Below are 15978 nucleotides of genomic sequence, written 5' to 3'. Positions count from 1 at the left end.
CCTTGGCAGCACATTACCCAACGAAATGGAGCCATTTTCTGAAGAACCTTCAATCCTGTTTGACCTCTGCAAAGTCTCCCAAGTAAACTCACAGGCACTCAAGCTAAACCTCCCCTTTCAATTCTGGCACCTCTACATTTGAACACGTCACAGACGAAGGACTCTGAAAGGGATGGTGGAAGAGAAGGGAGGGTGGGGGGGAAATCAATCATACCAATTCCCCTTAAAGTTCAAACCACCTCTGGTTAGCCATCCATCGATCCACTGCTCCTTCACTCAATTGCACGTGGGACTGTTCTGCAGTGCTCACATCTAGCTCGCTTTATGTCCGCCACAAGCTTGTTTTCTCTCTTTAGAGCTGTTAAGAGCACTTGCGTGTTAAGTGTGAAGAATCTGCCACGTCATACCACATTAATACGGATATCACCTCTCCTCGTCACAGAGACGCACATTTCATTGGGAGGTTTTCCTCAAATGAAATTGGTGTCATTATTGATGAGAAGGAAAAGTGGGTTGTGGCTCTGCGGTGCGCCTTTGCTCTCTGGCATAGAAAGTGTTTGACTTGGGCGGCCTCGAGGCTAATGACAATTCTCTGACAGCTGACAGCCTTGTTTCCCGCTCCCCCTGCTTAACCAATAGATTGGAGTGTTTGCGGAACGTCTGACCCCCTATGGAAGACCTTTTTTTCCAATTTGGCAGGTGAGGCCTGATTAGGCAACTTAAAGATTTCTGCAGACAAAGAATAATGAGGCTATTGATTGCCTGACGAGATATTTACCAAAGTCCACTTTGACGCCACCAAGAGCACTGATGCTGGTTAGGACTGCATCTTCTGAATGCAAGTTGTGAGGTCCACTATAAAAGATCAAATCGTCGACATTGAGTAGAGCTTTGAGGACTAACAGGGAAAACTGGGAACGAGATTGATGTGTGGACCTTCACCTGCCACATGACTTGATTAGGTCTCTTTGAGCATCAGGCCTTGGCACAGGGTCTGCGCTGCCTTAGTGGTGGATTTTCTTGCAGCAGTTCTATGAGAGGGACAAAAGAAAGAACATTTTAATTAAATCCAAAGCTCTAAACCACAGACAACACTGAGATGATTAATTCATGCTTTGCAGGTTCCGACAACAGGAAGAGCAACCTACTATGTCTCCTACAAGAGGGAGCCATTCATACAAACCAAACTTCCCAAGTACTCTCTTGCCAAGGTAAGCGCCAGCACCAATCTGTGTGTAACTTCCAGCAACTCACAGGTGTGCTGTTTGAATCAAAGGTTGAACAAATTCACACCACTATCATTCACATTTCTCCATTGATTCATTATCATTACCTAACCTGCAAAAAGACCCGACCATTATGACACCAAGCCACCTGGATCTGTTCAAACCTTTGCCACGTACAAGCCACTGTACTCTCCCTTTCACTTGTGACTTTCAGTAGGTGTGCTGCAGCCAGGGCAGGCCCCCCATCGGTGTCCACAATGTCAGAAGCCATTTATATTCACACCCCGACATTGATCTCATGACCGGTCCCACTGGATCAGCATGTTCTAATCCGTCACTTCTCTGCCTCCAGCAATAACTCCTCTTAATCTCTTTCCCTGCTTCCTGATAGGATTTACACATTGTCAGCACTGATGAGAAGCAGGTATTCGCGGCAGTGCAGGAGTGGAACCAGAACGACACCTATAACCTCTATCTGTCCGATACCAGAGGGATCTACTTCACCTTGGCCATGGAAAATCTCAAGACCACCAGGGGCATCGGCGGGAACCAGATGCTGGATCTGTACGAGGTAGACGAGCGGGGAGAGAGGCCGCCCGTTGGTGGGGTGTAGGGGGGTGTAGGGGGCAGGTTTTCATTGACTGACACAAAGTCAGAGGGGGGTTTGCAACATCCAATGACTTTATTCTCTTCCCTTTCAACCATCCATCTCGTGTAACTGCTTCTCCTGCATTCAGGGTCTCAAAGGGGCTGGAGTCCATTCCAGCTGTCTTAGGGTGAAGGAGGGGTTACACCCGGGACTAGTTGCACGGCCACAAAGACAAACAAGTGCATCCAAAACATAGACCTACTGACAATGAGCAAGACAACCTGGAGAGAACACGCACACACACACACACATACACAAAGGGAGAGCACACAAACATTAATGAGAGGATTATGTCACGGATTTGTGGTTACAAAATTCTAGTCTTCCGTCTGCTTCTGATATTCTCCTGGTGATTGCCACCTTTTTCGTACTGCAACCACACAGATTAAATTCAGCAAATGGAAGCCCAGACAGTCACAAATCCGTCCACCCCATGTACTACAAAAAAATAACACGGGACACTTTCATTTCACATTTAAAATTTGTATTCACCCACCTTCTTCTTAATTCGAAAGAAACACAAAAGTATTATATTAGTAATGTCACAACGTCTTATTGGAACTTATTAACAGATAAGCAGCTTGCAATATGCAGTTCTTAATAGTTTTTCTAATTAACTTGTCCACTACTGACAGGTTCAGACGCCCGCTTCATTCAATTTTAATGTATGGAAGGAAAGAAAATTATGTTAAGTCAATAATGAGAAGCCAGTTAACGTTACAGCGCCGTCAGTTAAGTCGACTTCAATTGCTCGGCTGTCACGAGCTGCTCTCATGCATGACTGCAGGCCCGTCTCATGTGTGGTCAAGTTGACTGGACGTGGATGATGTCTTGGCGCTTTATACGCCGAGAGTTTCTGTAAAAATTTTGACTCTGTTAGTCCATGGCCAGTTCTGGACACCTGACTAAGGATTTGTTAAAGAAAAAAACAGTGATGCAGCAAAAGCCAGCAGGGGGCGAGTAACTTCAAATAGGTTGTGTGTGCTCGTCCAGTCTCGAAGCTGTGTACATACAGTATATACACACCCACATTCACCAGCCACTCCATGAGGTACGTTGCATTTGCAAGACGTGCCTGATGAAGCGGTCTGGGACGTCAATGACACGGGCTGAACTGTCAAACTATTTTGTGACAGCGGTTGCCTGCATCCGCAGAAATCTCTGAACTAAACAGACTTTGTGAGCATGACATCAGCGTCCGACACAACAGCAAACATTTACAAGTGACTCCCCAAAGTCGGTGTTGGAAACATAAAAATCCAAATAATCCACTGGCTAGTGTCTTGAGGACTGTCAAGCACGGCCAAGTCCATGCCTCCGCATAATTGTGTTCGGCCGCAAAAAAAAAAGAAAAAAAAATCCTGCAGGGATCATCCTGGATTTGTAAACACAAGCAACGGGTCCCAACAAGACGCTTCTTCCAATGCACTCATTCGTTTCTCCAACCGCTTCCTGTGAGTTTGGCGGCGGCGCTTGCCGCTACGCACCCGTGGACCGTAAAGGCCTCGTTAGCCCGCTAGCGCAGCGCTACCGTATGTGGTTGCATTAGTATTCATGGCCGCAAAGTCAAATTTGCTCGATCCGCTGCCGGCCCGAGCCAGTCTATCACTTCCGCCTGGCAGGTGTGACAGTGAGTGAAGCGGGTGCGACAGCGGCCAGCAGCCCCGGAAGCGGCGGCCATAATTAACAACGCCATTACTGCCCCTGCACAGTGCGCGGGCATGTGCGCGTACGCACGCCATGCGGCAATGAAGTCAAGTTAAGAGTTGAGGGGGCCGAGGCCATTTAATTATTCTCATTTGTCACGGGGTCACAGCTCACTTTCCTGATCATAAGCTAAAGCAGAGATGGATGATACCGCGCTGCCGCAACTGCTGCTGCCGCAGTCTCTGACAGATCAGACCCATTACAGCGGCGGAGGCCTGGAAATATATGCTGGAAAGCACATCCCATTTATTGTTGTTAGGCCCTGACAAACTGCACTTCACAGACTCAGCGTTCCACAGAGGAGACGGCACTCCAGACAGACTAGAGGGGCTAGACAGCAAAGTCTGTCAAAGTTGTTCTGTTCTGCCATTAAGAATTCATGTATTTTCCCCACGAGGCAGCTTCTCTCCCCTACTCCAACGCCCCCCTCACCTCTCTCATCCAGAATCACATATCAGTTTGTCCTACACAGCTGAGTGGGATGTTGTGGCAAATTAAAATCTTCAATCTGATGAAGGAAATAAAATATTGTGTTGGATTTTGTTTTTTCTAAATGAAGCTTCTCACGGTGACTCCCTCCGGATCAGCGCCTCCTCTGTGTCATGACAACAGTCGCGAGCGATTGATTAGACCGTGGCGTGTCCGCCGGTCAACACGTCGCTGTGATCCATCGTGTCAACATGCGTTTGTCCTTCCAGCGCGTATGAACTGGCAGTGCTGTGATCCAACCAATGAGCCACGTCGTAATAACTGCTCCACATGAAACAATTGGCCAGTTCCTGCTGTCCGAAAGAGACTTTCCGTCTTCCAGCTCTCACATTGACGGACACAGCACGGCTGCGATGACGCAGTGAAACTGCGGCTCCAGTCCTGGGACATGATCCTTGAGCTCTGGCTCCGTTAGAGAGACCTATATTTATGCATTCTGAGAGAGCGACTTATATTTCAGACTTGAGGGAGGCAGTAAATAGTGCGCGCCAAGCGGCAGGGCACACATGTAAGGGCTGCAATTTGTTCTTGAAAGACAATTCCGGCTGTCAGTTAGCAAAACACCGAAATCCGGTATCGTCTTTCATAGTCTGAGAAGATTTTCTCTAAAACAATCCGCACGGGATCCGACAGCAGCAGCGGCGACGGCGATGACGGCGGTCCTCAGTGACGGCAGGAAATTCTCTTTGTTTGGCCAGAAGCAATATTCTTTGGAGAGGAAGAGAGTGTCTCTCTGTGTACCAACGCCTAATGAATCATTTAGTGCCTTAATCAAACAAAAAATGTTCAAAACAGTCTCTGGTTCCAGCTCTTGTAGTGTTTTCCGGCATTAAAAATTCATATATGAGGGCTCGGGACTGTGAGTTCAAGAGCAGTAAACCGTCAGCTCAGGGTTCGGGGAACTTGAGCTCAGCCAGAGAAAGAGAAATAAACACATCTCAGAATTCCCCCTTTAAAAATTCATTGATTAGAAAAGTACAGTGTGGAGTGGTATAAAAATGCCTCAAGGGGTTATTAAAGGGTAATTGGCAGATTTCCTCTCCTATGGTTTCTTGACACACGCTGAACTCAGGGAAACAAACCGCCCACGAGGCTGCATCAAGCTGAAACCAAGCATGCAAACAAACTGTAAGGTCTGATGAATCAAACTGAAATGGAAATTATTTGCTCGCTGAACACAAAAGCAAAAGGGAACATATCCTGACACTGCAATCGCAGGCCTTGGAAGCAAAGTACTTTAAAGCGATACAAGTTTCACTGCGAGACGTATCAGTTTTGCACCACTTGCGCTTCAAAACAAACCGACTCCCTGCTCATCCTCCGTGGCCGCCTATTGTAGCAAGTGCACAAATCCACAAGGCAACCGTAACGACATCATGTATATCATATTATGCAAAGACTGCCATTTTTGGGACCGGTACGGTGGCTGTGGTTCCGAGTGAAGAGAGGAACATGCAGCCAGTATGTATCGGAAATGAGAATTTTTGAAAACTAAGAATCAGTTGACATGGTTTTTAATTCCAAATTGGAGTACTAAAATAAAGGCGGAGAAAGAAGCAAGCCAATGGATGAAGCAGCATCTGGAAATTCAAGGATTTCAAAAAATAACTACACAAAGACTCAAGAATGTGGTAACCTGCAGATTATAAAAAGGAATATTTTACAGACAATAACTTGCTCAAGGACCTTGTCAGAATCAGAATCAGAAATTATTGCCAAGTAGGTTTAGCACTTACAAGGAATTTGTTGTGGTGTGGATGGTACTTTAGAGGACAGCAGAACCAAAAAAAAGAGGGCAGTAACTATACAAAAAATATTTTAAAATATACAGAAGGAAGTTAGCTATATAGTGTATACACTTCGGATAAGTTACAATTGGAATTTACAAAATGACAGAAACAATGAACAACAAGTGTGTAGTGCAAGAGTAAGTGCAGGGTAGAGTGCTCTGACACACCTGCTAAGAGACACCTAATGGCCAGTAGAACTGTCAGTTAGCTATAGCATAGAAGAGGGACAAACAGGTACTGACCCTCTGGCTAGCGGGGGAATGTGTCCGCTATCAGCAACTTTCCAACATCTTCTCGAGTCTTGACACAAAATGCGTCAAGACTGACAACATATTAGCATTAGCAGGAAGCTAAAACTGAGCTTCTGTTTCAGCGGGAGGCTGCAATAAGAGCAACACATCCCACTTTCTGGCAGTTCCACAGTGTGGTTTTGTTTGTTTGTTTGTTTTTATTAATTACCGTGTCAGGCTGCTGGTCTTAAGCCTGGCATGAAAATAATAAAGATCAGAAAATGTAAATAAGAAGGGAGCCATGAGACACAAATAGAATATTTTTCATCGATCGCCACACAGCTCAGAGGTGGATGGTGGGAAATTACCAGTGTGGGCTGACACCCACCACACGCTGCTCCGCAAACCGCAACCTCAACGTCTCAAAGCAGCAAATGTGCAAAATTGCCCTGACCCTCGCGGTGGCACTATTTTCGAGCGAAGGCTTGCGTGTGTGAGATAAAGAGTGATTACGAGTCACTTGTATGGCATGGTGCATGCATGCATACGTCCATCTGCTTAGGCGTCGTCACCGGGGCAATTTAACCTCCCCTGCAGTGATTGACAGGTCAGGTCGGATGCTCGTTAGCCGCATCCTCGGCGGGCACAACGTTTCTATGGCGATGTCAGGTGCCCTGCCTATTAGTGCCACTTACACTGATGCGGCCCGTGGGGGAACGGCCGCGGCGGACAACAGGAAGCCCCTCACCGTGGCGACCAATGAGAGTTGCTCCCGCCCTTCATTAACCGGGCAGCGATCGTCGGATTCACCTGAGGGATTTCGGCTAAACCCTGGAGAGACGTGTAATGGGCCGCCCGGTGTTATTATGCAGACAGTGGACAGCGATGTCACACTGATTGTTAGGAATCGCGCGGACTGTCACTCTGCGGCGGCCATCATTTCAATTGGCGAGGACATAATTACAGGTGGAGGTGACGGCGAGGAAGACGGAGTCTGTAGGACAAAGATCAGCTCGACTTGACCACAACGACTGCCGCTCTCTCCTCACACAGTTTAAAAAATAAAAAGACAACTGTACCACCTGTCTGCGTCCCACAGGTGGCCGGAATTAAAGGCATGCTGATCGCCAACAAGCGGGAGGACAACCAGGTGAAGACCTACATCACCTACAACAAAGGCCGCAACTGGAGGCTCCTGCAGGCTCCCACTGCCGACCTGGAGGGAAACGACATCCACTGCATCCTGGTAGGACACACAGCAAGGCACATGCATCCAACTCCAGGAGTTCAGAAGACATGTGATCATTTTGAAAATCCCTGTGTGTGGTGATTTAAAGTGTCAAGTGTTACAATGCAGCAGTTTTTTTCCCCCCAGCTAAGTGCAGCTCAGAAATACCCACAAATTACCCCAAATGTCCAAGACGAGGTTAAAATTGACGCACAAGGAAGAGAATTTTCTCTTTCAAACCTGAACAAAAAAATCCAGATACTATCTTGTATTTGAAGATGTGTCTTTGGTTTGAGCTTTCATTGACGGACTAATGTGGGTGTCTCAACCTGACAATATTAGTTGGATTTATAATGACAGAATGGTGTGCTTGCATAATTTTTTTAGATCATGCAAATGCATATTGAATGCATAAATAATCAATTATGCGTAGAGCTACTTTACAATACTGATTGCAAATTAAATATTGATTGCATTTGTACAGGCTTACAGTCACAATTGGCCCTTTGAGGTAAATTGTAATGCTAACATGGCCCTTGGTGAACATGACTGTTCCTGATGTAAGCTGCTCATTAGCAGCTTTGTGTTTGCTGGCAATGTGATAATATAGATATAGGCACTACAAATGTGCTTTTGTTTGTTTGTGTGTGTGTGTATGTGTGTATATATAGTTGAGTAGTGCTAAATACAATGAGGAAAGTAGAATAATGAATGGTAAGTACTTTTCATAGTGATACGACCATAAACTTCAAAGCTTCACAGCAACAAATGGTCTCATTTTGGATGAATGTGCTTTTATTTTGAGTTGCAGCCGTAATGTGGAAGGGGAGGGGAATGGCTGTAGAGACCAATTCATGGCTTGACTTGGAAATATGGAGGTTAACCCCTGTTTTACACCAGAAGCGTCTGCAGAACGTCAGCACAGCGACCGCGTAGACGCTCTGCTTCGCTCCAGCAGCCTCCCACACAGGACGCGTTTTACGAGCAGAGCGTCTCGTGCAGCGGCTCGATCGGCTCACGCGAGGATTGCAAGATCGCGCGACAACACAGGTAGTTTCCGCGTGTTTTTAAAGAAAACAACAATGAAACAAAACATCGATACTTCGAGACACTGTTGGGACAGTGTCTCGAAGTATCGATGTGTGTAAAAAAGAAAAATAATAATGAAGCGAACTGCTGGCATCATGCAAAATGCAGGTATTTAAAGTATAGATGCATTTTGTTCATCATAGTTTGAGATTGAAAGTGAAATCTGTTTTTGTTTGACGGCCGACCTGAACAGCGTTGAAGCCAATGCGTCACGTTGATGTTTCACAGTAAAGTAGAGCACATATAAATACAAAATCCAGCACATTGTGTGTTATGATGAAAATCAACCGGATCCACCGTCTTTTTACACCATTGACTTCCTGTCTGAACGATCCCACCTGCTGCGATTGACGCAGGAGGGACGCGGCAAGCGTCAAAGAATAAATTCTGGCGTTCTTTTCCAGCGGCTCGCGTTTTACTGCTTCTGGGACGCTTCTGGGACGCGGACGCTCTGCGCCTGGTGTGAACCTGCTCATTGACTTTAGTGGCCGCGTTTCACTGCGTCGACACGGACGCTCTGCGGACGCTCTGCAAACGCTTCTGGTGTAAAACAGGGGTAATGCCGCTTTTGAGGAGGAGTGGAGGAGCAGGTTGTTAACTCTTGTTGCAACTTGATCATTTTTAACCTGCTATTTTAGCCTGAACTGGACGTCACGCTGCATCAGCCTTTGTCGCCGACACAATGGCAGTCGAGCCTCTCGTCGAATCGAACCAGAGACCGGCAATTTTCTTTTCCTCGTGAGGAAAAACAAGAAACCTCACTGATGAGCATTTGTGCAGCCCACTCAAACGCAACAGCAGTTCAGTGTTACAAACAGAGGCCAAAAGAGAAGAAGAGGAGAAAACTAGAAGGCGAGAGAAACTGCGAGCCGCGAGCTAACAGGGCCAACAGGTGGAATTAACTTGGCTGCCAAAACAACTCCCACTCACTCTGACCTGCTGCAGCGACTCGTGTAGCTGCTGAAACTCGACTGAGCTGACAGATGACCGACCCACAATGTTAACTGCACTGCTCTGCAAAGAGAGGAAACAACACCACGGTCTCTAACGTCATGAGTCTTTCTTTTTTTTTTTCCACTTAAAAAAAATTACTCTGTATGTCTCACCCATATTTTCGAGAGAGTCAAACTGACAATATTAGGAATAAATGTCAGTGGGAGAAAACAGCTAATTTCACAATTTTGATGGAGGCTCTTAGACTGCTCAAGTGAAGTCATTGCAATCATGGATTTAACAAGAGCCATTCATTCAAACAAAGGAAAACACACAAGTTAAGTGCTGAAGCACCACACATAAAAGGCATTTAAGCTGCCGACTGCATGCCTCAAGGTTTTTCTCTCAGGTGCCTTTATTTTACTCAGTGTACCATTAAGGTGCTTCCACTTGATCAGTAGTAAAACGCCATAACGCCGGGGCTCCTTATTATTTTGGAGGGGCCGGCAGAAGCAAAAGAGCTGTGATAAAATTTCAACTTATCTGAACTATGACCTCGCTTGCCGTTGACCTTTCCAAGGGCAACCAATGAGATCCGAGCTTTACCAACTGCACAACAACTCCAGACTTCAGGAATATCTGTTGATTAAACTATGTTCTATTCAAAGATTTCAGGAGGACGTATTGATGCAAAATAACGTTTTGTTTATGTTGGAAAAAAGGGTAACAAAAGAACGGGTACAGATCGAAATCCACCGCAGCAAAACCTTCAGTTGCCGTTCTTTCAGCTATTATTCTTTTTCACACCGGTGAGTAATTAACAGTCTTTATAGGGTACCGACCTGTTAGTGCTAAGCCTGCTGGGAGCCTGCTTGTGGACATTTCAAGTAACACTAACCACTATAAAATAATTAAACTATTTTAACTATACTTGAACTCTGTAATATAACATATCAAATATTATCATCATCAATAAACTTAATTCATTCATTCAAAAGTTACAACAATATCCTCATATTAGCTCCTCCCCTCCCGAGACCAACGTGACTGGCGTGAGAAGAGAGTGCTTATTAAATTTGGTCACTCGCCACTATACCTGATGTGTAATTCTAAACCTCATTCTCCTGCCTTCATATGACCTTTTTTTATTGGGTCATTTTTTTATTACCTCTTTCTTTACAGAAAGAGTGAAAAAATGTAGATACCAAAGGGTGGGCAGGACAGTATTATTCACAAGCAATTGTTGTGCAATAACCCCAAAATAAAGCTGCAGTCGCCAGGGAAAGTTCGGACCTACCATAAGACTTTTTCCATGAATACAGGAACAGACTCCGACTGTGGTGCTCTCTCTCTCTCTCTCTCACACACACACACACACACACACACACACACACACACACACACAAACAGCCACTTTAATCAGAGTGGAGTGCGATTTTGTCTGCCTAGGTGTGCAGGCACAATTCTACTGTAATGTGGATCAGAAAAGCCGACTCTGGTCCACCTGAAAATGTATAGCTGACTGAACCAAAACACAACCAAAACAAACATGTGTAGCATCGTAGGAAAAGCTCAAATATAAATATGATCAGACAAAAAAAAAATAGATCCAACTGCTGCTAGGCGAAGCTTCTTGTTCGCTGTTTGTCTTGTCTCCTCCTTCGCTGATTATGCATGTAGCACCGGCACAGGCCAGGAGGGGAATAAGTATTTTTCAAAAGGCCCGGCTATAATTCTAATTCCCATAACGTGATGACTGGTATTTTAAAATCCAGACCGATTTTAATACCCCTCTCCAAAAAAATTATTTTTTCAACTAATGTCAGAGTGGCAAACTTCATCCCAAGGTGGTAAAAAAAGCACCCAGCAGATAAAAGGGTTCATGAACTCTCCAGCAGTTTAACAGCTTTTGTCGGTTACTGCGGCAGAGTCAAGCCGAGACTAAGAAACCAATATTGGGTTAAGAAGGCAAATTGTGCTTTTGGAAAACAAGAAGGGAGGGGCAGGTGAGGTGGGGGTGTGGGTGGGTGTGTGGACCGCCGACGGCGGCGCGTGCAGATAGATGTGCGGTGGATGGCGCCCGGGCTCCTCATTAGACCTCCAGGCTGCCACCCAGACTGGGGAGGCTGTTTACGCCGTCGGAGACATTAGCGAGGCCTCACGCTGCTCCAGAGGTGATTTTGGGGGCCACGCTGGGTGCGTCGCAGGTTTTCCTTGTGATTGTGCATTCATGTGACATTTTAATTACAGCAGCAAATACCTTTTGATTACCCCGTTCAGTCCCACCGCCCTTCATGTCCCTACACGGTGACTCGCTGTCTGCTGCCAAGATAAAAGCGTGCGCCATTTCCCTCTCTCTCTCTCTCTCTCTCTCTTGCTCTCGCTCTCTCTTCTGCTCCATGAACAAATGTAATTGTCTTGTGTTGTGAGGCGCCCGGGAGACCTGGCTTCCGGGGCTTTAATGCGAAATTCCCTCCCCTCTTTATATTAATGACGGATTAAAAGCAATTAGCCAAACTTGTGGCAGCACAGTCGCTTCTCATCCGGAGACTAATAATGCTGCCTTATTTACGCGTCAGTTTTCTGCACAGTTTTCCGGGCGACATCGTTTTTTGTTTGTTTGTTTTTTCATGCGCCTCAGCATTCGACGGATGATAGATCCATGCGTTATGTTTACCGAAAACATGATCACTTCCAAAAGATAATTGCAGAACCTCGTGGCATTCTGCGCATTCGCATTCCAGTTTCCACATCAATATGCAAGATGTTGACTCCAGTGTGAACCCCTCTCATGCTTTTTTTTGTTGTTTGTTTTTTTTCTCCCTACATCCACAGCCTTTCTGCTCGCTCCATCTCCAGCTGCAGATGTCGGAGAACCCGTACCTGTCGGGGACAATCTCCACCAAGAGCTCAGCGCCGGGCATCATAGTCGCCACAGGTACGACCAAAGACTCGACCAGGCAGCGCTGCAAAAGATAGCCGCAACCCCAGAGAAGCGTTTTCTTTTTCGCTGCTAATGTTTCGCAAGTCTAGCATGCAGGACTTCTGACACTCAATTGATTTTTTTTTACTCTGCGACAAAAGCTATGACAACATTATGTCCTGAAGGAATAAAGACTCAAAACAGGTTACTTGGTTCTTTGTTTTCCCAGAATAAAGTTTTGATGCTGTTTAAAGTTGCTGTGTTAAGTTAATTTTGGTGGTCTACTTCCAACAATAAACAAATTTTTTTTAGTCAAAAATCTCAAAATAAGAGTTTCCCTCACTCAGCTGAAGAGGCTGTTTGGCTCTCTTTCCACCTTCCCCTCCTGCTCCATCTGTGTATTTGCCTTCAACTATTTTAGTTACTCTGGAAAGCTCAGTAAATTGAGATCCTGTGTTTCATTTTCAAATTTGGGCAATTTGATCTCCATGGATTCTTCATGGATTGGCGAGAAAATAAAGCTGACATGTAGACGCTCGGGCATCTGTTCCGGATGCCTCCTGCACGCCTCCCTGGGCAGGTGTTCCGGGCATGTCCCACCGGGAGGAGGCCTCGGGGAAGACCCAGGACACGCTGGAGGGACTATGTCTCCCGGCTGGCCTGGGAACGCCTTGGGGTCCCACCGGATGAGCTGGAGGAGGTGACTGGGGCCAGGGAGGTCTGGGCATCTCTGCTAAGGCTGCTGCCCCCGCGACCCGACCCCAGATAAGCGGTAGAAGAAGAAGAAGAAGAAGAAGAAGAAGAAGAAGAAGAAGAAGAAGTGTAGACACTCAATTCCCAGTGTTCCTTCACACTCTGTATTTCAGCACAGAAATGGAGCACTTACCAGATTCCATTCAGTTTCAATAGCACAAACAAAATCCATGCTGTCACACTGACATCGTGAGAAAAGTGTTTTCCTCCCCACCTTCACATTTGCCAGAATCCAAGAAACCTGGAAACGGCAGGGTTGTCACCCGAGTCCTGTGCAAAAAAACAAACAAAAAACAATGAAACGCAACAAACAATTTGTTCTACAGTTCAAATCCCCTGGTACGTGGAAGCGTGTGCAAATTTGGGGGTCAAAGTGCATCTAATATCCAAATGACGCAATAAGAAACAACTTCTTTCAGCTGAACAGCGCCCTCTGCCTGGACGGAACACAAGAGGGTTTAAAAATGTTTTTGAAGAGGTTTCAGGCTTCAACTTTCCCAGGAAAACTTTGGATTGGAACTGATTTTTTTCTTTTCTTCCTGCACTTCTGTGACAACGCCTCTGTGATGTGCGGGAGGAGAAAACAATTTCAGTCTGCAGGCCGTCAAGTGTAAGAACGGCAGGCGGCAGAGCCAAAAAGGCAAAAAAGAAGAAACGAGCAGCGACCAAATAGAAGTGTTTGCACAAGTAGGGGGTGTCAACAAAAAAAAAAATCTGCTTTCGACTGTATGTGTGTGTGGGTGCTTGCGTGCGCACCTTCAAAATGCCAGTCCGTGCTTGTCTTTGGACGGGCATGTTTTGTCTTCATTGTGTGCGAAGTTGCCAAGTAAACACACGTCTCGGCCGCGTGTTTGCCGCCATCTAGCACCTCGTCCCAGCGCTGCTTCTTCTCTTTGCCCGCTGCGCCTTTCAAGACGTCAGCCGGCGCAGGGATCATCCCGCCAACGAGACAAATACCCGATCGCGATCAAACACACGCTCGCGCACCAAGGGGCGGCCAAGGCAGGGCGCCCAAACAAAGGCAGCTCGTTCGCTCGCCCGAGCTTTCGGAGACAAGGAGCGCCGCGCTGGCTGAACAACTCAGAGGCTCTGTAGGAATTATTCACCTCGGCCTCCTACGAATCAGCCACTCCAATCAATTGGCGGCGAGCTCGTCTGGGAATCCGGCCGGAGGGGCGGGGAAATCCAAAGACGCGGGGCGGCTGGCAGAATTCAGAAAACAAACTGGCTCCATGTCTGTGTGTTTCATTTTGTGTTTTGTGTGTTATTTTATTTGTGGCGGTTTGCAGGAAACATCGGTGCGGAGCTGTCGTACAGCAACGTGGGCATGTTCATCTCATCGGACGCGGGCAACAGCTGGCGACAGGTGAGAGTCACACCGGTGCTCATCTTCAGGTTGTGCTCTGTCACAGCCCAATTCTAATTACATAAGCCCTACTGCTTCTATTTCAATATTGTTTATATCTGACATCACAAGCACAAGGACGCAGAAGGAATAATTTTGGCTAATTTTAGTGACATCTTGAGAAATGTTACACAATCGTGGCCAACTAGTACATTTGACCATTTGTTTCTCCAACGATAAAAGGGCATGCAAACTTGGTTTATATGGTGGGGTTCCACCCTGGACTAGTGGCCAATGTATCACTCCAGAGCACAAACAACCCTTTGTACTCAAACCTACGGACAATTCAGAGTTCTTAATTGGCTTCATGTGCTTTTGCGCATCCCAGTAATGTGAAATTTTGCCAAAAGAATGTTTGCATGTGCACATTTTATTTGTTTTAAAGACAAGGTTTAATGGATCTTTCATGGAGTTTAGTTTCTCATACTCATTTCCTGTGCGTTTTCCTTTTTTCCACCAGATTTTTGAGGAGGAGCACAACGTGTGGTTCCTGGACAAAGGTGGCGCCCTCGTTGCCGTCAAGCAGCCGTCAGTGCCAACAAGGCACTTATGGTGGGCTCTTCGACGGAACCTCTAGAAACTGGTTCAGCAGTTTCCTCAAGCTATTTTTAGCTTGATTCATTGCGTTTACCATTCAGAAATATGGGTGTGTCTTCATTATATATGACACTCGATCCATTTAGTCGACCACTTTGTGCGAGCCGTTTTTAAAAAAAAGGCTAATCTCAAAGATTTTTTTGGTGTACGTGTGTGTGTGTGTGTTTTGGGGGAGGTGTCAAGCCACTTATCATTAACAGACTGCTGCCACAGCATCCTCCTGTACACCCGCCCACACACACACACACACAGGCACACACACAGACACACGCACACACTAAGTGTTTTCATTAGCACATTGCCTTCCTCTTGCCAAAATCGCTGTGCCTCAGCGCCGGCTAATCCAACTGAGACCAGATCTGTGTGCCACTCGCTTTTGCAACAATTCTGAAATTAGTTTTGGAGGCAGTCGAGTGTGGCCTGCCGTGTTTGTTGTCTCCCAACCAATTTAAGTACGAGGGTGGAGGAGGTTTTAAAGAAGCGGCGGGTGGATAGAGGGGCCCCCAGTATCTTCACCGGCTCCGAGCAGCAGCAGCAGCAGCGGAGGAGGAGGAGGAAGAGGAGGAACATCAGGGCTTCCCAGCCAGTCTTCACATCAACACTTGAACTGAATTTCAATGCCCATTGCCGAGCCCTGCCCCACTTTAGTTGATGCTTCTCAGAAAATGCTCTTCAACGTATATATATATGTCTTTCGGTGGTATTTTCTTCATGCTATCTCCGTCTCTGCGTCAGCTTTTGAAGTTTGAACATGAAACGCTTCTATTCCGGTCGCACTATTCCCCCCCAGTGTTAATCCGGGGCCTGTGACATCGCTCCTCAACCATTCCGACAAGTGCTCTGAAGTGAGTTTTGCGGATCTTTGCTTTGATAAACAGACACGCCGTCTCCTAAACGCCCACTTTAAACCGCCTCTATCTCGGAGAATTTGCAGAAAGCTTCGGGAACTAATTGCAAAG

At 46.4% G+C, this 15978-nt stretch overlaps 1 protein-coding gene across 1 annotated transcript in view; it reads left to right on the top strand.

Moving 5' to 3' along the window:
- The window catches only part of sorcs3a (sortilin related VPS10 domain containing receptor 3a), a 176335-nt gene that overhangs the window by 128048 nt on the left and 32309 nt on the right, over positions 1 to 15978 (top strand). The window contains exons 8-13 of the mRNA XM_076035191.1: positions 1122 to 1211; positions 1618 to 1797; positions 7191 to 7337; positions 12177 to 12279; positions 14307 to 14383; positions 14883 to 14974. Of these exons, the coding sequence (XP_075891306.1) occupies positions 1122 to 1211; positions 1618 to 1797; positions 7191 to 7337; positions 12177 to 12279; positions 14307 to 14383; positions 14883 to 14974 (689 nt within the window). The remainder of the gene's footprint in view (positions 1 to 1121; positions 1212 to 1617; positions 1798 to 7190; positions 7338 to 12176; positions 12280 to 14306; positions 14384 to 14882; positions 14975 to 15978) is intronic.

This window comes from Nelusetta ayraudi, unplaced genomic scaffold, assembly GCF_046127955.1.
Source record: "Nelusetta ayraudi isolate G7.1 ecotype Tasmania unplaced genomic scaffold, CSIRO-AGI_Nayr_v1 ptg000004l, whole genome shotgun sequence".
NCBI classification, from domain to species: Eukaryota; Metazoa; Chordata; class Actinopteri; order Tetraodontiformes; family Monacanthidae; genus Nelusetta; species Nelusetta ayraudi.
This window is presented reverse-complemented; position numbering and strand designations above follow the sequence as displayed.